The following is a 24,883-nucleotide window of genomic DNA, read 5'->3' as shown; positions in this document are numbered from 1 at the left end:
CTTACCTGGTATATATATATATAATATAATTATATTTTTCAGCAGCATAATATATCTCTTTAATTAGTTTTTTATTTTATAACCAATATAAATTAGGAATTGAAATACTTAAATAATAGTAATAACTAACTTTGTTTTGCAGTGACTGTGTCTTATGCAAAGCGATCATTGACAGCTATGAATAGGTAAGTAAATGAACAATGCTTGAAAACATTTGGGGTTGGGGAGTTATTTCTTGGGATTGCTTGTTTTAGCACATTAGCTGCCACCTGTATTTCAGGGAGGGCATTCAGTGTGGTGTAAGTTTCAGAATGTTGAGAAATGACAGCGTCTGAAATCCTCAACATACCAAAAACTTGTAAATAATAGTTGAAAAGTAAAAGTCTGGAATTCATAGCTAAAGCAAACACTTTTGGGCTTTGCTGGAAATCAGAACAAAAGTCAGATTTTATCAGAAGTTTGTTCCTTTACATAAACTATCCTGAACACAAGCAAAAAACAAATAGAAATGTGTACCAATCTTTAAACAAAAATTAAGCATTGCTGTTAATAGCACAGAGTTCACAGTGTGCCAACAGAATTGAGCAGCTAATTTCCCATGCCTTTACTTTCCCATGCCATTTGTACATTGGCTGCATAAAGTGACACTCAAGTCAAGTGGACCTAATTTTGGCAGAGTCCGGTCAGTCTGTGACAGCCAGATCCTCTGAGTGTTCTAGTGGACCAAATCTCTAGGAGGTATGTCGATCAGCTAGTATATAATCTTGCTGCCTACTCAGCCAGATAATGTCTGGAGTGAGTCCAAGTTAGTGTGCATGCAGGGGGCATTGCGGAGGCCACATTATGTGAAGGAGCCAGTTATATTCTTCCCATGTGTATGCTACATTTTAACCCAAAAATATTTTATTTTTAGGTTAAAATATGGCATATGTGTATTCTTTGAGTGGACCAGGGTTCAAGCCCATGACTGCTAAATATAATTAACATTTGTATTGATGATTTATTATAAACTCTACTGGCCTGGTGGTTGTACCAGAGTGTAAACCATCCTAACCACAAAGCCAACTCATTTGATCTTTTTCTCATAAACAACCCTCTAAGTACATGGTCAAGGTGAGTGGTCCTCTAGGCAACTCAGATCACAACTTGGTGATGGTCTCTTCTACAATGAAGCCTTTCTCTCATGGTCATTCCCAACTTTGTTTTGTTCAGCATTACAAGAATTCAGAATGGGATGATTTGCAAGATTTGAGAAGAGACCACCAAGTTGTTATGATTGTCTCTTTCAAATCCTTTGTCAGATTACTGTTTCAAATCTTCTGATATAATGTTTGCTCAGATTGTGCCAGTGAAATTAGTCTTGTAGGGGTGAAATCCTTTATTCCACACTCCACCTTAAATCTTGTCCTTTATTTAAACCTTGCTTTTTCAATAAATGTGCAGGCTCCTCCGTAGCCAGGTGGGAAGGTTTGTTTGTTTGTTTGTTATTTGGTTTTTAGGAGCATTAGCAACTAAGGCCATATTGCTCTGGGATATGCGGTGGTCATTCCCTGACATTTCCGCATCCTCCATATTTGGAGGTGACGGGCTCGAACCCCGGTCTAATCAAGAAGCGGGTGCTACGCACTGCTGCTGCTCCTTCCCACCTGGCTACAGAGGTGCCCCAGGTGGGAAGGAGCAGCAGTGCATAGCACACGCTCCTTGATTAGACCGGGGTTCGAGCCCATCACCACCAAATACAGAGGATGCGGAAAGGTCAAGGGAATGACCACCGCATATTCCCGGAGCAATATGGCCTTAGTTGCTAATGCTCCTAAAAAACCAAACAACAACAACAACAATAAATGTGCCAAGACTGTTCAAGGTAAGAATCCTAGGCTCATTTTCTGCCTACACCAAAGCTTGCAACAATTGTAAAGCAGTTAGTAAACAGTCCAAACTAGAATTTGAGCAGGCTGATAGTAGAAAACTTGCATCTTGTCCAGATGGTAGTTGAGCATTATGGTCTCTCGTCAAAGTTATTGGCTGCAACTTTTGCCCATCTCTGCTCCCACTTCCGTCAAAACCAGACAATTCCATAATATAAAGTTTACCTGCTAGCATTCTACTTTTCTTCTAACTCATGTATCGATGATCTTGGTAAACCACCTCCTATCATTCCCAGTACACTCTATTCAGTGCCTCCCATGGTCTTCCATCAAAAGGATGTCAGAATTTTGAAGTCTAATGCCAAGAAAGAAAGTGCCAAGTTCTGGTGGTATTTCTCTACTTCTTTTCAAAACCTGTGCTCCTGAGCTTCCTCCTATTCTGTGTCACCTTGTTACACTTCCTTATTCCACTAGTGTTTCTCTTCTGCTTCGAAATTTGCTTATATCCAGCCAGTTCCTAAAAAGGGTGACAAATCCCTCCCATCAAATTATCGTCCCTTGCACTTACTTCTACTATTTCTAAATTAATGGAGAAATCAATTAACCACCAACTCTTAAACTATCTAGAAATCTTCCACCTGATCACCAGTATGGATTCTGTCAGTGTCAATCCACTGGTGATATTTTAGCTTATGTTACCCATCTGTGGACAAATTCAATAGAAGATTTGGTGAAACTCAAGCAGTTACTCTTGACATTTCAAAGGCTTTTGATCATGTTTGGCATAAAAGTCTTCTAAATAAGAAGAATTTTATGCCAAGCATGCTTATGTTTGGCCGACTGTTTTTTGTAATTGGATATCCAGTTTTCTCTGACTGCTCACTGTGGGTGCTGGTAGATGACTCTCTGTCTTCTAACTTCTCCACTAATGCTGGTGTTTCCCAATGTTCAGTTCTTTCTCCCACTCTTTTCCACTTGTATATTAATGACCTTCATCCATTGACCAGAAATCTTACTTTAATTTTGCTGATAATGCACATTGCATTCCACCTTTCAGTTTGAGAAACCTTGCCCTGCAACCCTTCAACTTTCTCTCAAATATTCACTACCAATTCCTTAAATGCTGATCTTCAGGTAATTCTCTAGTGGGACAAAGAAAACTTAGTTGATTTAAGTCCTTCTAAAACTCAGTCCTGTCTTATATCTTAAAAAAGGATTCTTTTGCCTATATGCTTATGTTTGATGACAGTGATTTCTAAGCAAGATCATATATCTTTATTGGGGATTACCCTGACTTCAAATTTCTCTTGGCATAGGCATATCACAAAAATGGCTTCTTCTGCATCTAAAAAAACTGGGTTTTGTGTTTTGCTCTCGGCATTATTTGCTGTTCACTCTGTACAAATCCACCTTACCATGGAATATTGTTCCCACATCTGGGGCAGTGCCCCTAAAACCTTTCTCAGGCTTCTATATTCCATTCAAAAGAGGATACTTAACTAATTAATGACTCATCTCCAACAGTCTTTCTCCACTTTCTGTCTCATAATGTTCTATTTCTGCTGCATGCCTTTTCTATGGATACTTCCATGGACACTATTCTTCTCAATTGGCTTCTATAATTCCCATTCTCTGTCTTTTCCAAAGCAGTCCAAACACTTGCCACAGCAAGTCAACACCCTTTACTGTCCAACTTCAAACCTTTCCAGAAAATTACAATCTACAGAAATTCAAATCTAAGTATCTTCTTTCATCTTCTTGATTTTCAGCCCAAGCACTGTACTAAGTACTATAGATTCTAATACCTCTCATTTGGGGTTTTGTTGAAAAAAAAATTAAATAAACAGACAGAAGAAATGCAAATAGATGCAAAGAAAACTCTGATGTGGGGTGATGATGTATTGCCTCATTGAGTGTAAAGAACTGCACAGGTTGTTCAACTGCAGTAATTTGAAGTCAGAATGAGGAATATGCGTGGCCTTTCAAACTTTGAAAAAGGTCTTATCGTGGGTGCACGTATAGCAGGAGCCACAATTCAAGAAATGAAAGGCATAACTGCTTTCTCTAAACCATCCATCTCAAAGGTTTTTAATGATTAGAAAGCAAGCGGTTCTTCCACATGTCAAAGGAGTAAATGTGGCCGAAAAATAATAGTTCAAAAGTGAAGCCATGATACTTTAAGGAGGAGTGTATGAAAAAAAGGACATCTGGTGTGCAGCAAATAACATCTGAATTCAGCCAAGCCCAGAACTTCATATTTCAATCTGTACCGTGCACAGGGAATTGAAGAAATTGGGTGTCAGCAGTTGCCGGCCAGTTTGGAAGCCACCCGTTTCAGATAAGAACAGAAAAATCAGTCTGCAGTGGTGCTGAGAACATCATGATTGGACAGTGGGACAATGGAAGAAAGTCAGTCATGTGGTCAGCTGAACCATGATACACTTCGTTTTGCACTGATGGTAGGCAGAGAGTGTGGCGAGAACCTCGTGAAGTGATGGCCTCTGCTAGCCTTGATAAGAAAACCCAAGCATCTGGTGGTGGAATCATGGTATGGAGAATGTTTCGTTGGCATAGACTGGGTCCTTTGATACTGGTGGAAGGTGAAATGTCATCCAGGGAGTACCTGAATTTGGTATCAGATTTACTACACCCTGCAATGTTTACACTTTTATCTCGAAGGTGGGTGGAGAGTGTGGCGAGAACCTCGTGAAGTGATGGCTCCTTCTAGCCTTGATAAGAAAACCCAAGCATCTGGTGGTGGAATCATGGTATGGGGAATGTTTTGTTGGCATGGGCTGGGTCCTTGGATACTGGTGGAAGGTGAAATGTCATCCAGGGCATACCTGAATTTGGTATCAGATTTACTACACCCTGCAATGTGTACACTTTTATCCCAAAGATGATGGCCACTTTATGGATGATAGTGGAGCAGTAAATTGTGCCAGAATAATGCAAGAGTGGTTCAGCGAACATGCTGCATGGATTTCCATTATCTTCCCTGGCCCCCACATTCACTCAATCTCAATCCTGTTGAGAATGTGTGAGATATGCCCTTCAGCTTTTTCGCAGCTGCACGATATTTTGCTGGAAGAATAGTTACAATTGGACCAAAACACCTTATAGAGCCCATGCCATGCTGTGCTCTTGCTGTTATTCGAAACAAGGGCAGCCCAATTCAATACTGAATAAAGGTTCGTTATTTTTTTGCCAGAATGTGTACATAACACTGGTAAAAGGTTACAAAAATGAAAATACCCAATCTTGAATAATATTATGCTGCTGAACACAAATCACATTAGAATTTGTCGATTGGCTCTTGTTTTCAAATTACAGTTGGGGTCTCATATTAGCGAGTTACTCTACATTATCAACTACGGCTCTGCAAGACGCATGGCAACACCGCAGTTTCAGTATAACCACACTCTTATCACGTGATTGGCAACTGTTGCTTCTCTCTGCATCACGTGATAAGTTGTTGTTGTCCCCTCAAATGAGTCTTCAACTGTGTTGCAGTAATTCTCGAATACAGCTATATACTGGATGATTTGTTTTCTGTGTGATTTCTACTTTTTGCACAGCATTTGTGTTGTGTAAGATGCCCTGTAATTGTATGAATAGTCCGGATTGAGTGTAAATTAGGTGAGGAGAACAAGAACTAGTCTCCACACATATGCTGCACTACCTGTTCACCAAACTCAACTCATGGGTGAATTGAAAGGGATGTTTTATGCCTTTTGCAGTGGCCACGATATGGAGAGAGCCAACAAATCGTGTCAGAGACTGTTACTTCTGTATGGTGCCTCCTATTAGAAGAGGGTTGACAATGAAGTGGACAGTGACATACCCAAATATACCATCTGCAATTCGTCCCTCTCGGTGAAGTACTACCTAGTCCTGAACCACCCTATAGTTTTTCTGTACACCCTGATGAAGATGAAGACACTAATGAATATCAACTTGATATACACAAAGAAGTACAGCAGTTACCTACATCAAGGGATTCACCATTTTGTCCAAACCTTTATCCTTCTGAACCATATAAGATCACAGAAAGTAAGCTTAATGACCTCATCATGGACCTCAAACTGCCAAAGAATAAGGCAGAGCTTTTGGCCTCAAGGCTACGACAGTGGAATCTTCTAGGTCATTATGTGAAAGTGACAACATTTTGTACTGAAAACAAAGACTGATAAATTCTATCAAACACAAGGTGAACTCACTTTTGTAAGGATGTTGATGGTCTAATGGCAGCAATGAACATGAGGTACATTCCCAAAGAATGGCGACTATTTATAGATGCTTCTAAGGTTAGCCTTAAGGCTGTGTTATTACACAATGGAAATATGCCTTCGAAACTTCTTGTGTGTGCCATCCACAAAAAAGAAATATGCAAACATGGAGAACATCCTCTAAGGTGTACACTATCAGAAGTATGAGTGGCAGATATGTTGTGATTTAAAGGTAATTGCCATTTTATTAGGACTACAAAAGGGTTACACTAATTATTGTTGCTTTCTCTGCAAGTGGAATAGTCATGCCAAGGATATGGACTATGAGAAGAGGAGTTGGCCTCATATAGTTAGGGAAGGACACTACATGGTTGTTTTCCATTAAGGTTATTATATTAAAACCCCTCTTATACCATGTGTAAATTAATAATATAGTTTATTAGGCTGTTTGCCTACATTACTATACATTAAGGTGACGTTTCTGGTATATTACCGATTCCCATCATCATACCAAGCTGTTGGGGGTGGGGGGGAACAGAAAAATAGAAAGGGTTACAAATTTGAATATTTTACTAATACAATTACAATTTGCAAATAATGGTCCTAAAGTATTAAATTTTAAGTTTTGAATTGCCATTACAATAGAAAACAGGAAATCTAAGACAATTTCAGAGATTAAATTCTTACCCGCTGACAGACTCCTCTTGCCAGTACTCCCAGAAACCTGAAGTTCATACAGGCAAGAGGCACTGTCAGCAGTAATTTATAGGATAGGGATTAACTCCAGTAGCCAATAGGACAGGCCACATTTTTATCTGGATCTGGAGTTCTTAGAAGACTGGGGTAACCTTTGCTTCCATACTGTTGACATCAGGGTTGGTGTGCAGGCTGGTTCAGGATCTTACTAATGCCTATCATCAGACCATGCTGCTGGTGCCAAGTTTTTATCTCAGATCCAGGATCCTTGTATAGTGGAAGCCTGGGATGACCTTTGCTCCCATACTCTGGACATTTGTCATTTGAAAGAACCTTTATCCCAAGACTGCTACCTGGGCTTCCACCCATATGCAGCTTGGTGCTCAGGCCATGATTCGAAACAGAACCATGATATATGGTTAGTAATTCAAACAAACAAATTAGTGACTAACACAGTTCTTTCTTTCAACTGGCAAAGACACTTAAGACAGAACAACAATTTTGCCTTGCACTGTGGATGGCATCTCCGCTCCCTCCCTGAGTTACAGTACCCACCACGAGGAGGTATGTCACCCTATCTAGCGATCGGACGTCCTCCAAAGCCAGCATTACAAGACATTCTGATTTACTGGCCCACTCTATTTCTCTGCACAATTGTTCATCGTACTCATCAGAGTCATTAGGCCCATAACATACTCCTACTCTCATTTTCCCTTTCCCAGTGCTTATGTGACACCAGACTGACTCAACATTGCACTGTCCACCAATGCCAACTGGTTGCACCCCCTTAGATTTTATGTATTTCTTAACTAACAGCATAACCCCTATTCCCTTCCTACCCTGTTTGTCCTTAATGTATTTGTTGTACTTCTAGCATTGTTGTACATGCAAGTATACGTGCACCTGTTCTTACTCGTAGTTATCCTAACATAGCTCATTAGCATTAGCATTAGTAGAGGCATTTGATGCAAGAAAGCAAGCTTATGCAGCATCAGCCAAAAAAAAAAAAAAAAAAAGCCCACTTCCACTTCACCCCTCTGTTCGTTCAAAATACCTGTCCAGCTGAGCCTTAAACTTATTTAGGCTATCAACCTCCACCACAAGGGATGGAAGTCTGTTCCACCAACCAACCACCCGCTGGCTAAAGGCAAATTTCCGCACGTCTATCCAACATTTGTCTTTCCTCAATTTGAATTTATGCCCTCTCAGGTGATTTTTCTGAGCTAGAGGAAGAATCCCATCAGCATTGAGCATGCTTAAACCATTCAAGGCTTTATACACCTCTATCAGATCACCTCGCTGGTGTCTAGTCTCCAGACATTGTAATTTGCAAAACTTAAGCCTTTCTTCGTAAGAGCACCCCTTTGTTCCATTCAGTAATCTTGTTGCCCTTCTCTGTACTCGTTCCAGCAGCTCTACATCCTTCTTGAAATGAGGCCTCCAGACCTGTATACAGTACTCTAGGTGTGGCCTGACCATCGCCTTATACAATGGAATAATCACCTCCTGTCCCTGCTGGAAAAATTCCTGTATATCATTGACAATACTCCATGAGCTACTCTTGCAGCCCGTCTGCACTGCTCAGAGAACTTCATATCTGCCTGCACAACCACCCCTAAGTCCCTTTCATTCTCTACCACTGTCAGTGTAGTACCACAGAGTTGATACGTTGCTCTGGGGTTGCTGTTTCCCATGTGTAGTACTTTACATTTGTCAATGTTAAACTTCATTTGCCACCTCTCAGCCCATCTGCTCAACCTTTCCAGATCCTGTTGCAGCAGCATAGTGTCCGTAGTGTCCTTGACAACCCTGCCAACCTTTGTATCGTCTGCAAACTTGGACATTAAGCCGGATATACCGTCATCAATATCATTTATAAATACACAAAACAATAATGGACCCAACACTGAGCCCTGAGGGACTCCACTAATAACATCAGTCCATGATGAGCAGTGTCCATTGATTACCACTCTCTGTCTTCTCCCCCTCAACCACCCCTTTATCCATAGCAGCAATTTGCCTCCACTGTCACACTGCTCCAATTTGTGTAGCAGTCTTCCATGTGCAACAGTATCAAAAGCCTTTCTAAGATCCAAGTATATAATATCAAAGTTATTCCCTGCATCCAGTTCTTTTGTGACTGCATCATAGTATCCAATCAAGTTGGTCAGGCAAGACTTCCCCTTAACAAAACCATGCTGTGTCTGAGCTATAACTGAAGTCTTGTCTAAATGATCCTGCAGTGCTTCTTTAACTAGTGCCTCCATTAATTTTCCTGGAACAGAAGTTAAACTCACAGGTCTATAATTACTTGTGTCAGCCTTTGATCCTCCTTTGTGAATTGGGGTCACATTTGCACATTTCCGGTCTATGGGTACCTCCCCTGAGTCCAAGGAAGCTCTCATAATTATGGCTAAGGGTTGCTTACTTCCTTTGCTGCCTCCTTTAATATAACTGGATAGATCCCATCCACCCCGGGTGCCTTTCTTGTGTTTATCTTCAACAGTTTCTCCTCCACTTTACTCCCAGTTATTTCAAGATTCTGTAGCTTACTGCTAGAGTTGAATACACCTCTGGCATTCCCCTCGCTGAATAACTCCTCATGTGTGAATGTCGATGCAAAATATTCATTTAGTTTGTTGGCTACCTGAGCAGGATCATCAACACTTGACCCATCAATATCAAGTGGACCAATCTGATTCATCCCCTTCCTTCTAGAGTTTACATAAGTAAAGAACTCTTTGCTGTTTTTCTTTGCATCCCTTGCCAAGGATTTCTCGTAATCTGCCTTCGCCTGCCTAACCTCCTTTGTAACTTGGTTGCATATCAACTTGTATCTATCATAGGCTTCTGTGTCATGTGTTAATTTGTATGTATCCCATGCATTTTTCTTCTCTGCCATATGCCTCATTAGTTCATCTGACATCCATTTTGGCCTAAACCTTGAACAATATTTCTTAGTTGGTATGTAAAGCCTAGTAGCTTCCAAGATAAGTTCTTTGAATGCTTCCCATTTTGAATTTGCTGTTGGTAACATCATCAGTTGGTCCCACTGTATAGAATTTAAATACTGTCTCAGTCCATCGTAGTCGCCTTTACGGAAGCAATAACCCTTCCCTTTACCCCTAATGGTAGTTACCTCTTTGAGTAAATCCCACTTCAGCACACTGTGATCACTGCCACCTAGTGGTTCATTTATCTGCAGATTCTTAATGCATGAAGAATCACTGCTGATAATCAAATCAAGAGTATTACTCCCTCTAGTTGCCTCCCGAACATGCTGATGTAGAAAACAATCATCCAATAAATCCACAAAAGCCCTGCTAGTGTGTGAGTAACCAGCCCCCAAATTCCAGTCAATATCTGGGAAATTAAAATCTCCCATTATAAGACACTCTGATTTACTGGCCCACTCTATTTCCCTGTACAGTTCCTTATTATACTCATCAGAGTCATTAGGCCTATAGCACACTCCTACTCTCAATTTTGATCTCCCAATGTTTATGTCACACCAAACTGACTCCACACTGCACTGTCCAGCGATGTCGACTGGCTTCACTTCCTTGGTTTTTATGTGTTTCTTAACTAATAGCATAACCCCTCCCCCCTTCCTATCCTGTCTATCCTTTCTGTAGACGTTGTACTCCCCAAATTGCAGTTCTGCATCCCTTATATCTGTGTGACACCACATCTCTGATATCCCAACAATATCTGCCTTCGATATTTTGAGCAATACCTCAAATTCATCAAATTTATTTACTAAACTCCTAGCATTGGTGTACACGCAAGTATACCTGCACCTGTTTCTATTCTTAGCTACCCTAACACAACCCATGTGTTTACTTATACCGCAATGGCTCCCAGCAGTCTCTGAAATAGCCACTGGCAGAGGTGGAAGTGATTCTTGCACTGCTTCTATTCAAATGAGCAGAAGTCTGAAAAACAAGATGCAGGATATTTCAGAGACTGCTGGTAGTCATTGCGTTACAAGTAAACACATGGGTTGTGTTAGGGTAGCTAAGAATAGAAACAGGTGCATGTATACCTGCGTGTACACCAATGCTAGGAGTTTGGTAAATAAATTTGATGAATTTGAGGTATTGCTCAAAACATCAAAGGCAGATATTGTTGGGATATCAGAGACGTGGTGTCACACAGATATAAGTAATGCGGAACTGGAATTTGGGGAATACAATGTATATAGAAAGGATAGACAGGACAGGAGGGGAGGAGGGGTTATGATATTAATTAAGAAACACATAAAGTCAAAGGAAGTGAAGCCAGTTGACATCGATGGACAGGGCAGTGTCGAGTCAGTTTGGTGTGACATAAGCATAGGGAAATCAAAATTGAGAGTAGGAGTGTGCTATAGGCCTAATGACTCTGATGAGTATAATAATATATTGTACAGGGAAATAGAGTGGGCCAGTAAATCAGAGAGTCTTATAATGGGGGATTTTAATTTCCCAGATATTGACTGGAATTTGTGGGTTGGTCACTCGCACACTAGCAAGGCTTTTGTGGATTTATTGGATGATTGTTTTCTACATCAGCATGTTCGTGAGGCAACAAGAGGGAGCAATACTCTTGATCTGATTATCAGTAGTGATTCTTCATGCATTAAGAACCTGCAGATAAATGAACCACTAGGTGGCAGTGATCACAGTGTGTTGAAGTGGGATTTACTCAAGGAGGTAACTACCATCAGAGGTAAAGGGAAGGGCTTTTGTTTTCGTAAAGGCGACTATGATGGTCTGAGACAGTATTTAAATTCTATACAGTGGGACCAACTGATGATGTTACCAACAGCAAACTCAAAATGGGAAGCATTCAAGGAACTAATCTTGGTGGCTACCAGGCTTTACATACCAACTAAGAAATATTGTTCAAGGTTTAGGCCTAAATGGTTGTCAGATGGACTAATGAGACATGTGGCAGAGAAGAAAAATGCATGGGATACATACAAATTAATGGGTGACATGGAAGCCTATGATAGATATAAGTTGGTCTGTAACCAAGTCACAAAGGAGATTAGGCAGGCAAAGGCAGACTACGAAAAATCCTTGGCAAAGGATGCAAAGAAAAACAGAAAGGAGTTCTTTACATACTTGAACTCGAGAAGGAAAGGGATGAATCAGATTGGTCCACTGGATATTGATGGTTCAACAGTTGAGGATCCTGCTCAGGTGGCTAACAATCTAAACGAGTATTTTGCATCTGCATTCACGCATGAGGAGTTATTCAGGAAGGAGAATGATGTAGGTAAAGTAAACATTGGCAGTGAGCTGGATGATTTTGTAATAACTGAGAGGAAAGTGGAGGAGAGATTGTTGAGGATAAACATAAAAAAGGCACCTGGGGTGGATGGGATCTATCCAGTTATATTAAAGGAGGCAGCAAAGGAAGTATGCAAACCCCTAGCCATAATTATGAGAACTTCTTTGGACTCAGGGGAGGTACCCATAGACTGGAGATGTGCAAATGTAACCCCAATTCACAAAGGAGGATCAAAGGCTGACACAAGTAATTATAGACCTGTTAGTTTAACTTCTGTTCCAGGTAAATTAATGGAGGCACTGGTTAAAGAAGCACTGCAGGATCATCTAGACAAGAATTCAGTTATAGCTCAGACGCAGCATGGTTTTGTTAAGGGCAGGTCTTGCCTGACCAATTTGATTGGATACTATGATGTAGTCACAAAAGAACTGGATGCAGGGAATAACTTTGATATTATATATTTGGATCTCAGAAAGGCTTTTGATACTGTTGCACATGGAAGACTGCTGCACAAATTGGAGCAGTGTGGCATTGGAGGCAAATTGCTGCTATGGATAAGGGGATGGTTGAGTGGCAGAAGACAGAGAGTGGTAATCAATGGACACTGCTCAACGTGGACTAATGTTATTAGTGGAGTTCCTCAAGGTTCAGTGTTGGGTCCATTGTTGTTTTCGGTGTTTATGAATGATATTGATGATGGGATATCAAGTTTAATGTCTAAGTTTGCAGATGATACAAAGGTTGGCAGGGTCGTTAAGGACACTACTGACGCTATGCTGCTGCAACAGGATCTGGAAAGGTTGAACAGATGGGCTGAGAGGTGGCAAATGAAGTTTAACATTGACAAATGTAAAGTACTACATATGGGTAACAGTAACCCCAGAGCAATGTATCAACTCTGCGGTACTACACTGACAGTGGTGGAGAATGAAAAGGACCTGGGGGTAATTGTGCAGGCAGATATGAAGTTCTCTGAGCAGTGCAGACGAGCTGCAAGAGTAGCTCATGGTGTCTTGTCAATGATATACAGGAATTTTTCTAGCAGGGATAAGGAGGTGATTATTCCCTTGTATAAGGCAATGGTTAGGCCACATCTTGAGTACTGCATACAGGTCTGGAGGCCTCATTTCAAGAAGGATGTAGAGCTGCTGGAACGGGTACAGAGAAGGGCAACAAGATTAGTAAATGGAACAAAGGGTTGCTCTTACGAAGAAAGGCTTAAGTTTTGCAAATTACAGAGTCTGGAGACTAGGCACCGGCGAGGTGATCTGATAGAGGTGTATAAGGCTTTGAATGGTTTGAGCATGCTCAATGCCAATGGGATTCTTCATCTTTCTCAGAATAATCACCTCAGAGGGCATAAATTCAAATTGAGGAAGGACGGATGTCGGATAGATGTGCGGAAATTTGCCTTTGGCCAGCGGGTGGTTGGTTGGTGGAACCGACTTCCATCACTTGTTGTTGAAGTTGATAGCCTAAACAAATTTAAAGCTCAACTGGACAGGTATTTCGACCGAACGGAGGGGTGAAATGGGAGAGGGTTTTTTTTTTTTTTTTTTTTTGGCTGATGCTGAATAAGCTTGCTTTCTTGCATCATATGCCTCTACTAATGCTAATGCTAATGCTAAATACCATGCATCTTATTTTTCAGGCTTCTGCTCATTCTAATAGAAGCAGTGCAAGAATCTCTTTCACCTCTGCCAGTGGCTACTGTCAATCTATTGGTCTTTGTCTCCCCCCAAGCTAGCAGTTTTCCGACCCACCTAACACTGCCTTGATAGCATCAGCAAATATTCTTGCACCCTTTCTATTTAAGTGTATCCCATCCCTGTAGAAGCAATCTCTCCTGTTAACAAGTACAGTCCAGCCTGAAAAAAATTCTACCCCTTGAGCCTTGCACAATCTTTCCAGGGCCGAATTGATCGACAAGGCTCTCATCATATACTCCCTCCTATCGTGTCTGGGCAGAATTGCAGACACTTTCAAATTCAACCCTAATTCTCGGCTTTTGCAAGTATACGTGCACCTGTTCTTACTCTTAGTTATCCTAACATAGCTCATATCTTTACTTGATCCATTCTGACTCCCAGCAGTTCTTGAAGATATGGTTTCTTACTCATTATTAATCTGCATACGCCCTGCTGTTATGTTAAAGGCCGCGCCCAGCTGGTCATGACCATGTGCCAAAAGTCGGTTCAGGAATCCCTCTCTTGAAGCAGTATCGTAGGTGGGCCCTAGCAATCTGGTGGTCGGCTGGCAATTTGTCAGTCAACACTCACAAAGCATCCGTTGCCACTATCCTACAGGCCCTGGTTATACCAAGAAGAGCAGGCCTCTGTTCAGAGAGAAGAATCTAACAGACATGTTGGATCCTTCTCTCTGAACAGAGGCCGGACTCTCCCTCCCGAAGCCCCAGCTGCATAAGTTAGGATTGGGACAAAGATCATAAAGGGGGTGGAGGGCTCCTCCCTTAATGCCCCAATCCATGCGGGTGACTCGCTGGAGCCTGTCATATGCCCATAAGCTGATGTTTCTGACCTGAGCCAGAACCATCAGCCGCTCCTCAAGGTAAACCCCTGGTTACAGGACTTTCTGTCCCATGAAGGGAAAAATCCCCAGAGTGACAAACTTGTGGCCACGACCAGCTGAGGCGTCCCCTCAGCAGCACATCCTTAGACTTATGCTCAGAAACTTGTAACTTATAACAAAAGGGTCAAGCTGGCTTCAGCCTCCCCCCCCCAACTCCTTGTGTGAGTTTCCCCCACCAGAAGGATGAGATCATGTGCATAAGCTACAGTATTGGTACCTTCCACATCATGCAAGGCAAGATACTCATTTAGAACAAAATTCCAGACAACCGTCCCCAGGATCAAACCCTGTGGACAGCCTTTCTCCACAGATCTCTCAATCTGGTCATAGTAAGGGCTATTTCCAACCTTTTATGGAAATAGTCCTTCAAAGGACAGTAAAGCACACCGGGACAGTAGGATGCTCTAATCCTGCAGAGGACACTACCCCACCACAGGGCATCGAATGCCCCATGAAAGTCAATGAACAAGCCCAGAACATAACACCTATCAAACTCATTGGTTCTGATGATCACCTTATTTATGGCATGCTCCAAAGAGGAGCCTTTCGTAAAACCATATTGAAAACAAAAGCCAATCTGCCATTTTAAGCACTATTTCTGTGTTTAGCACACCAAAATCTATAAAGTAAACTTACTTTCATGCCTGTAACAAGGTTTGACCCAAAATTTGTTGTTCAGTGTAATTAAATAAAATTAATTTATACTTTATTGAACTAATTAAAAAAAAAAATATATATATATATATTTGGAAAATTAAATGCACTAGGCATAATCCTTATGGGTTTTGATAATTAACTATATAATATTGGTGTAAATACACCATAGTTTATAGATAATTAACTATATAATATCGGTGTATTTACACCGATATTATATAGTTAATTATCAAAACCCATAAGGATTATGCCTAGTGCATTTAATTTTCCAAATACATTACCACCACACCCTTCTGGCATCTCTCATAATGTGGATATAACTTCGCAACTGAGATGGCATATTGTATTACCTACCCGCCCACTGATGACGAAGCCAAAAAGCTTCGAAACTATCGTCTGGGTGGTGGTACGCTGAAAATAAATAACAGTAGTCTTCTCTACTAGAGAAGCGTTATTTATTTGAAGTAATTCAATAGTAGCTATATGGTTGTGAAGGCAGCCACATTATGAGATACAATTAAAACGATGCCTTCTACGCTACAATCGTAGCTCAAATATATGGGTTAACTATGGTGTCTTTACACCGATATTATATATATATATATTATATATATAATAATATAATATATTATATATATTATATAATAATATTATATATAATATATATATTATATATAATGCTAACAAGGGTATAAGTTATGATTATAATATACTTTCATTCAGTATTAAAAGGAACTTATCTCCATTATTTTTTTAAAAGTACTGCTTAATGTATGATACACACAATTAATGTAACTTATGATACATTAATTTTATCACTGAAATAAATGCATCCCATTTCCTTTGCTGAAACAAGAAATGGGCATGCACATGCCGCACACATTTAGAGTTTTGAAATGTACCACAAATATAAGGCAAGTCATATATATAAAAAAAAATAAAATAACGAGCCCCAAATAGTGATTATAATATACATAAATTCAGTTGAACCAATATAAAAACATACAAATCTGCACTTGTCTGGATTTAGCAGTAAAAGTAAATAGCAATTTCATAATTTGTAAAATCTGGTAATCATGTCATTTTCAAAAGGTAATTTTTCTCCATGTTAATTTTTTGCAGATACGTTGCACATAGAAATACTCTTGAATTGCTTTTGCCTTCTCTGTCCACAGCTGTAAAGTGCATGATGGACAAAAATGCTGCTTTCAAGTGCCGTTTATTTTTACTGAAACAGGTTATTGAAAATTGTTGTTACAGCACCTCTCTTTGATATGCATTTAACTAAGTAAAAGAAATTTGAAACAGATTCGTATGTTGGCAGCTGCCCTCCAAGCTCCTAAATAGTATTAAAAGTTCAAACAAGAAGAAATAGTTGAAATCTTCCTTGAATCATGCCTTGGTCCATTGCCATGATATATATATGTATTGTCCTGCTGGAAAATATTTATCACCACCATTGTGTAACACAGGATATATTAATATGTATATATCTGGTATGCAGCACTATTCATATAGTCTACTTCTGTCAAACATTGTTGCAAGTGCCAGACATCCCACAATAAAATATCCTCTTGACCAGAAATTCTCAGCTTTTTTTGGTGGTGACTGCTTTAATAGGTTAGCCATTCTTTGTTGAGAACCAAGCATTTTTAAATGTAGATCGGTTACACTGTATGCAGGGAATGTTGTGGTTATGAACACCATTTCATGACCTTCTTGCAGAGCACATAATCCTAAGGTAGTACTGGTGTATGTGAGCACCAGGTATAGAATGCCTGTCCTAGACCTAGCATTGTTATTGATATTGGCCTGTTGTGTGCACATGAGGAGTCTATTGACTTAATGCTCCCACTACACATGTGCCTACTTTGCCAGTCTGCATGGTATGAAACATTAATGAAATATAAATGAAGTATTTAATATTCATCAAGTTTTCATACTTATATTTCGTACTTCATACATTAATGAAGTATGAAACCTGATGAGCTTATTGGCACTGTATATGTCATCTGTCTGTGATGTGTTAGTGGTGATAGAAACCGCTAACACATCGCTTTTGGGTGAACACTTCGTTTCACCCAAGCAGCAGAGTAACCTCTATTTTTATGGAAGACAGAAGTATATGGCCCATTCTACTCTTGGTAATGTCCATTATCAGTGCTGTGCCAATGCACAGTGGAATTTCCCCCATAACTGTCTTGTTGGCTTGAATCAGATTGCCTACTCTTCTCTCAGCCTCTGAAGTAGTATATTTTCCATTAGACTGCTTGGGATTGCTGCATGTTTTTCCACGAGCTGCTGCTCTAACTTTAATACTGTGTGGGAATGGTCAGTGATAAATGTTCTATCACTGGCACTGGCTCGGCACTTAGCATCCTGATACTTATGACCATATGCCTTTTGTAGTTAATTAAATTGCACTGTTTACTTGTGGTTGCTACATTTAATATCAGACTATGAGACAGTTCTGTGTAATGAACGTTCCATAAACAGCTGATTAGGGTGGGCCACACGAGTCCTTTAAAATAGTGTCAGCATGTTGTGCTATTCACAGTGTTAAGGTTGTTCGTATTTCATTGATCAATGAATGTAGAGTCTGCTTAGGAATTTAAATGTGCTGATAGATTTTATTCAAATGAAATGCAACTACATTGAATTTTGTGTATATTCAAAATGAATTAACTTTTTTGTTCTAGTGCCGCAAGTGCAAATGCTGCAAGCGTAGCTTTGGCAGCTGCCCAATGGACTAACCAGGTAAGGAACTAACCAGGTTTTCTACATCTACTTATTTATATTTATATACAAACATTTTATTTCCAGAAATCTTAGTTGTATTGGTAAAAAACATAAAATTGCATTTTGCTTATGGTTCTTAGAAAAATTCCTGCCTCTTTTCATTATGCAATATTTATTACTCTTATTCTTACTAGAATGATGAAATGAACCATCTAGCTCAAATTATTAAGTAAACAAATTTAACAAAGGCACTTTTGCCATATCATTAGAAGCTTCATTCTCTTCACAGTATAGAAGGTCCTTTGAACATCATGACTGTTGTTGCATTATAAAGTCATGCTTTGGCAAAATCTGGAGATTCCTGACTTCATATGGATTTCACTCCCCCCCCCCTCCCTCCTTGTGTGCCATAAGTTGCTATTTATGGAAATGAATTAACCCTGAAAGCTGTTTCTGGTTGTTCTAATTTACTAACATTCCTCTAGAACTATTCAGGGTATACCACATAGTTCTTTGTGAGCTTAGTGACCAGTTGTCCTGCTTATTCCCATATTCCCTCCAGGTTTGGACCTAATGTCCTGATGACTTTTTTTTGGGGGCACAATTTTGCTTTATTTTTCATGTCTAGTTATTCTTCTTAGCTAAATATATCTACAGTCAAAGCTCTTTATAACAACCCTCTTTTTAATGTCCAGAGCACATTATAACAACTTAGTTGATATAATGGTCTTAGTTGATTACCCATAAACCTAATATGTTTTAAATTTGTTATAACAACCTTGAAAGAGGGGCCACATTCTCTGTAATGATAATGATCCAAACATATCTGCCATTCTATTTTATTTTATTTTATTTTTTTAACAGTATTCACATTTCAAAATGAAAATACTAATTTATTGAAGCTAATGACAGGCTTACAGGCTGACCATGAGAGATCACTTGTTGGCAATTTCCTATGCTCATTAGAAATTCTCATACTCATTGATGCATTGAAATGAACTTCAAAAGTTCATTTCATTATGCAATATGTATAGACTGTATGTTTATAGATATGCCAATTGTAGAAAATATTGAGATTTTACAAGTTGTAGATAAAGCATTAGCAAAGGCACATGATGCAAGAAAGCAAGCTTATATAGCATCAGCCAAAAAAAAAAAAAAAAAACCCTTATTTCACCCATCCACTCGCTCCAAATGTTTGTGAAGTTCTGCCTTGAATCTGTTTAAGCTATCAACTTCTACAACGACAGATGGAAGTTTGTTCCAGCAATCAACCACTCGCTGGCTAAAGGCAAACTTCCGCACATATCTATCCTACAACCGTCTTTCCTCAATTTCAATTTATGCCCTCTCAGGCGATTATTCTGAGCAAGAGGAAGAGTCCCATCTGCATTTAGCATGCTCAAACCATTTAAGGCTTTATACACCTCAATCAGATCACCTCGCAGGTGCCTAGTCTCCAGAAACTGTAATTTGCAAAACTTAATCCTTTCTTTGTAAGAGCAACCCTTTGTTCCATTCACTAATCTTGTTGCCCTTCTCTGTACTCTTTTCAACAGCTCTACATCCTTAAAATGAGGCCTCCAGACCTGTATACAGTACTCAAGGTGTGGCCTAACCATTGCCTTATACAAGGTGATAGTGACCTCCTTATCCCTGCTAGAAAAATTCCTGTATATCATTGACAAGGCACTATCAGCTACTCTTGCAGACCGTCTGCACTGCTCAGAATACTTCATATCTGCCTGCACAATTACCCCCAGGTCCTTTTCATTCTCTACCACTGTCAGTGTGGTAGCACAGAGTTGAAACGTTACTCTGGGATTACTGCTTCCCATATGTAGTACTTAACATTTGTCAATGTTAAACTTCATTTGCCACCTCTCAGCCCATCTGCTCAACTTTTCTAGATCCTGTTGCAGCAGTTTACTGTCATTAGTGTCATTAACAACCCTGCCAACCTTCGTATTGTCTGCAAACTTGGACATTAAGCCTGATATACCATCATCAATATCATTTATAAATACAGAAAACAACAGTGGACCCAACACTGAACCCTGAGGGACTCCACTAATAACATTAGTCCACGAAGAGCAGTGTCCATTGATTACCACTCTCTGTCTTCTCCCACTCAACCATCCCTTTATCCATAGCACCAATTTGCCTCCAATGCCACACTGCTCCAATTTGTGCTGCAGTCTTCCATGTGCAACAGTATCAAAGGCCTTTCTAAGATCCAAATATATGATATCAAAATTATTCTTTGCATCCAGTTCCTTTATGATTGCATCATAGTATCCAATCAAATTTGTCAGACAAGACTTCCCCTTAACAAACCCATGCTGTGTGTGAACTATAACTGAAGTCTTGTCTAGATGATCCTACAATGCTTCTTTAACCAGTGCCTCCATTAATTTCCCTGGAACAGAAGTTAAACTAACAGGCCTGTAATTACCTGTCTCCTTTTGATCCTCCTTTGTGGATTGGGGTTGCATTTGCACATCTCCAGTCTATGGGTACCTCCCCTGAGTCCAGGGAAGCTCTCATAATTATGGCTAAGGGTTTGCTTACTTCCTTTGCCACCTCCTTTAATATAACTGGATAGATTCCATCCATCCCGGGTGCCTTTCTTATGTTTATCTTCAACAATTTCTCCTTAACTTTACTCTCAGTTATTACAAGATTACTATCTTACTGCCAGAGTTGAATACACCTCTGGCATTCTGCTCCCTGAATAACTCCTCATGTGTGAATGTAGATGCAAAATATTCATTTAGTTTGTTAGCTCCCTGAGCAGGATCATCAACAGTTGAACCATCAATATCAAGTGGACCAATCTGATTCATCCCCTTCTTTCTAGAGTTTACATAAGTAAAGAACTCTCTGCTGTTTTTCTTTGCATCCTTTGCCAAAGATTTCTCATAATCTGCCTTTGCCTGCCTAACCTCCTTTGTAACTTGGTTACAGAACAGCTTATATCTATCATAGGCTTCTGTGTCACATGTCTAATTAGTTCATCGGACATCCATTTAGGCCTAAACCTTGAAAAATATTTCTTTGTCGGCATGAAATGCCTAGTAGCCTCCAAGATTAATTCTTTGAATGCTTCCCATTTTGAATTTGCTGTTGGTAACATCATCAGTTGGTCCCACCGTATAGAATTTAAATACTGTCTCAGACCACCGTAGTCACCTTTACGAAAGCAAAAACCCTTCCCTTTACCCTTGATGGTAGTTGCCTCTTTGAGTAAATCCCACTTCAGCACACTGTGGTCACTGCCACCTAGTGGTTCCTTTATCTGCAGATCCTTGATGCATGAAGAATCACTACTGATAATCAGATCAAGAGTATTACTCCCTCTAGTTGCCTCCGGAACCTTCTGCTGTAGGAAACAATCATCCAATAAATCCACAAAAGCCTTGCTAGTGTGTGAGTGACCAAACCACAAATTCCAGTCAATATCCGGGAAATTAAAATCTCCCATTATCAGACACTCTAATTGAGTGACCCACTCTATTTCTCTGCACAATTGCTCATTATACTCATCGGATTCATTAGGCCTATAACACACACCTACTCTCATTTTTCCTTTCACAGTGCTTATGTCACACCAATCAGACTCAACATTGCATTGTCCACCCACATCAATTGGATGCACTTCCTTAGATTTTGTTTTTCTTAACTAACAGGAGCATTCTAAGATTTACATCACTAAATAGTTCAACATTCTTAAAAGTACATTGTTCACCATTCTGAATGGTTGTAAAAGATTGAAAGCTTAGAGAAAGCTGCACTGGGTAGGATCAGAGCACGAAAGTTGAAGTATTGGATCTTGGAATGGTTGATGGTGCTGCTGGCAAAAATCATTGCCACAGATGGAAATTAAGAACTTAAAAACTAAGGATGAATGGCTTGGATATTGGATGAATATTAAAAATTTCAAGTGTTCTGATGTATTTTGTCTAGAAATTTTACTCCTAGTGAACTGTCTTAAAAAAAAAAGAGGTACAGCACAAGTTCAGCTGTCAACACTGAAACTATGAAAAACGGAGGGAGAATCATTTTAAAAATGTTCTGCTGATAAGAACAACACTTTCATTACTGAAAGAAAAATTTTTTTTTATTGTTTATACTGGATGAAATGCTTGCATTTAAAGGTGAGAAATGTAGTGGGGGTGGGCAAAACAACAGATTAATTCTCTCCTGGTGGCAAAGCGTGTAGCACAGAGAAGCTTCCTCTCTAATCGTTGGGAAAGCCTAGAAGCCTTGATGGTTAAAAGACACTGCCAACTGTACTATGTAGTGCAAATCAAAAGGCTCTTGGATGTCATCAATAATCTACAAAGAACGGATCAGAGACTAAGATCACAAGATGAGCTGGGAGAATAGAAAAAAATTGGCTGTTTTTTAAATAATTTCATCCCTCATTGCCTAGTGAGTGGCTTATATGCAATCACTGTTGGGTACTTCCTACGTAATGTGACATCAGCTCTTTTGCCACTTAATCAAGGTGTAACCCAGTGCTCTGAAGAAAAACTCAAAAGAGAAAAAGATGACAACTGCTCCCAAAGGAAAGAGATTTCAGGATGTTGAGGGCATAAGGAAAACCATAACTGCTGAACTGAACATCATCCCTTTGAATGCTTTTGCTGACTTTTTCACAATCTTTTAGAATGGTGCTATAAGTGCATTCAATCAGGTGATGTTTAATTTGAATAAAATTAAAACTATTTTTGATCTCCTTCAGTATGTGTTTTTTATTGCAACAGTCTGGGAACTTTATTGTCACACCTCGTATTTTGTACGCTGACTTGAAAATTTACCAAATTTTTGTCAGCATGAAAAAAAAAAAAAAAAGCAAGCCAACAGTTTAGGATCCCTCTGTCTGAGCAGTTAATTATATTGCCATTTGGAAAAAAGGACAAGTTAAAAATCCTATCAGTAATACAATGAATATAGAGTACTTTATAAGTGAGACTGAGTTACTGGGTCTCAAGTAGAAGTTTCATTTCTAGATGCAATATGCTTATGGCTTGACATGTCTTGGGTACTAATCCACACAATCCAGTTCAATTTTAAGCACAGATTAAATATCAATATAACCTTAAAACTATTGTATTAGCTATAAGGTACTTAAATTAGTTTCAGAAACATTGAAGACTCATACTCCATGTAAATCGAATACAGAGGTGTTATTATGACGAGTAGCTTTTCCCAGCTTTGTCTTGATCTCCTAGCGGTTTTTAGCTTGTTTCTTCCTTCCCAATGAACCATAACGAACTCCGCTTGTTACATAACACCAGGTACATGGCCAGATGCAACACTTATCTTGGTAGTGACATATTACATTGAAACCTTGCACAGAAAATCAGTATAGTTAATTGATTTTATAATATAAATGCAAAATCAACAATTTTATAACATTAATCATATAACATAGTGAATAAATATTACAATAATATTATTTATTGTAATATTATGTAATCATGATTACATTAATACAATCCAAATAGCGGCTGCTTTTATGATATGAGAACGCATGCTTAATGCATCCTAATATCATAAAACAAACGTTGGCAGTGTTGTTAATGACAGTAATGGCAGTGTGCAACTGCAACAGGATCTAGAAAATTTGGGCAGATGGGCTGAGAAGTAGCAACTGAAGTTTAACATTGGCAAATGCAAAGTACTGCATATGGGTAGAAGTAACCCCAGAGAAACGTACCAACTGTGTGGTACTACACTTAAGGTGGTAGAAAATGAAAAAGACCTGGGAGTAATTGTGCAGGCAGATATGAAGTTTTCTGAGCAATGCAGACAGGCTGCCAGAACAGGTAATGGGGTTTTGTCAATGATATACAGGAATTTTGCTAGCAGGGAAAAGGAGGGGATTGTCCCTCTTTTTTTTTTTTTTTTTTTTTTTGTTAGTTGTTCGTGCATCAGCACGAACCATAATGCACCTCCCAAAGTTTTTGCATTTTACTCTGATCCAAGCCTGAGATGGGATTCGTCCCCGCAACCTTTGGGTTGCCAGGCAGGAACTTTACCCACCTGGCTGGCCCGGTTGGCGATTGTCCCTCTGTATAAGGCAATGGTCAGGTCACACTTTGAGTACTGCGTACAGGTCTGGAGGCCTTATTTTAGGAAGAATGTGGATTTGCTTGAACGTGTGCAGAGCAGGGCAACAAGATTGGTGAGGGGAATGAAGGGATCCTCTTACCAAGAGAGGCTTAAGTTCTGCAAATTTCAGCGGCTGGAGACTAGGCATCTGCGAGGCGATCTGATTGAGGTGTATAAGGCCTTGAATGGGTTGAGCACACTGAATTCTGATGGGATTCTTCCACTTGTTCTGATTACAAACTTAAGGGGACATAAATTCAAATTGAGGAAAGACAGCTGTAGAATAGATGTGCAGAACCCTTTAGCCAGTGGGTGGTTTGGTTTGCTGAAACAAACTTCCATCTGTCATGGAAGTTGATAGGTTAAATAAATTTAAGGAGGAACTGGACAAACATTTAGAGGGAATGGTTGTATGATTTTTTTTTTTTTTTTGGCTGATTCTACATAATCTCATATGCTTGCTTTCTTGCATTACATGCCACTATTACTATGCTTCAAGCTAGTTAACTCAAATTATGATCGTGGAATACATGACATTGCAAATATAACAGTCTTTACATTGTGAAGACCAGAAGTGGAATGAATGTCAGCTTTCTTTTTGGTGAGTACAGGATTTAAAATTTTTTGGGGGGTGGGCAAAAAGTCCAGGTATCCAGTCTACCTCAGATCATAACCAACCTGATAAAGGACTTTTACTGTTTTTCTGGC

General features: G+C 39.5%; 1 protein-coding gene across 3 annotated transcripts in view; it reads left to right on the top strand.

Annotated features, from left to right (window-relative positions):
- The window catches only part of LOC150088835 (RNA-binding protein 5-like), a 405,596-nt gene that overhangs the window by 246,156 nt on the left and 134,557 nt on the right, over positions 1-24,883 (top strand). For all 3 annotated transcript variants that reach the window (XR_016546742.1, XM_090369695.1, XM_090369696.1), the window contains 2 exons: positions 143-185; positions 18,016-18,073. Coding sequence is in view for 2 of the 3 variants with exons in the window: in XM_090369695.1 (XP_090225821.1) it covers positions 143-185; positions 18,016-18,073 (101 nt within the window). In the remaining variant the exon portion in view is untranslated. The remainder of the gene's footprint in view (positions 1-142; positions 186-18,015; positions 18,074-24,883) is intronic.

This window comes from Mastigoproctus giganteus, chromosome 3, assembly GCF_048544385.1.
Source record: "Mastigoproctus giganteus isolate SK-2022 chromosome 3, ASM4854438v1, whole genome shotgun sequence".
Taxonomy (NCBI): domain Eukaryota; kingdom Metazoa; phylum Arthropoda; class Arachnida; order Uropygi; family Thelyphonidae; genus Mastigoproctus; species Mastigoproctus giganteus.
This window is presented reverse-complemented; position numbering and strand designations above follow the sequence as displayed.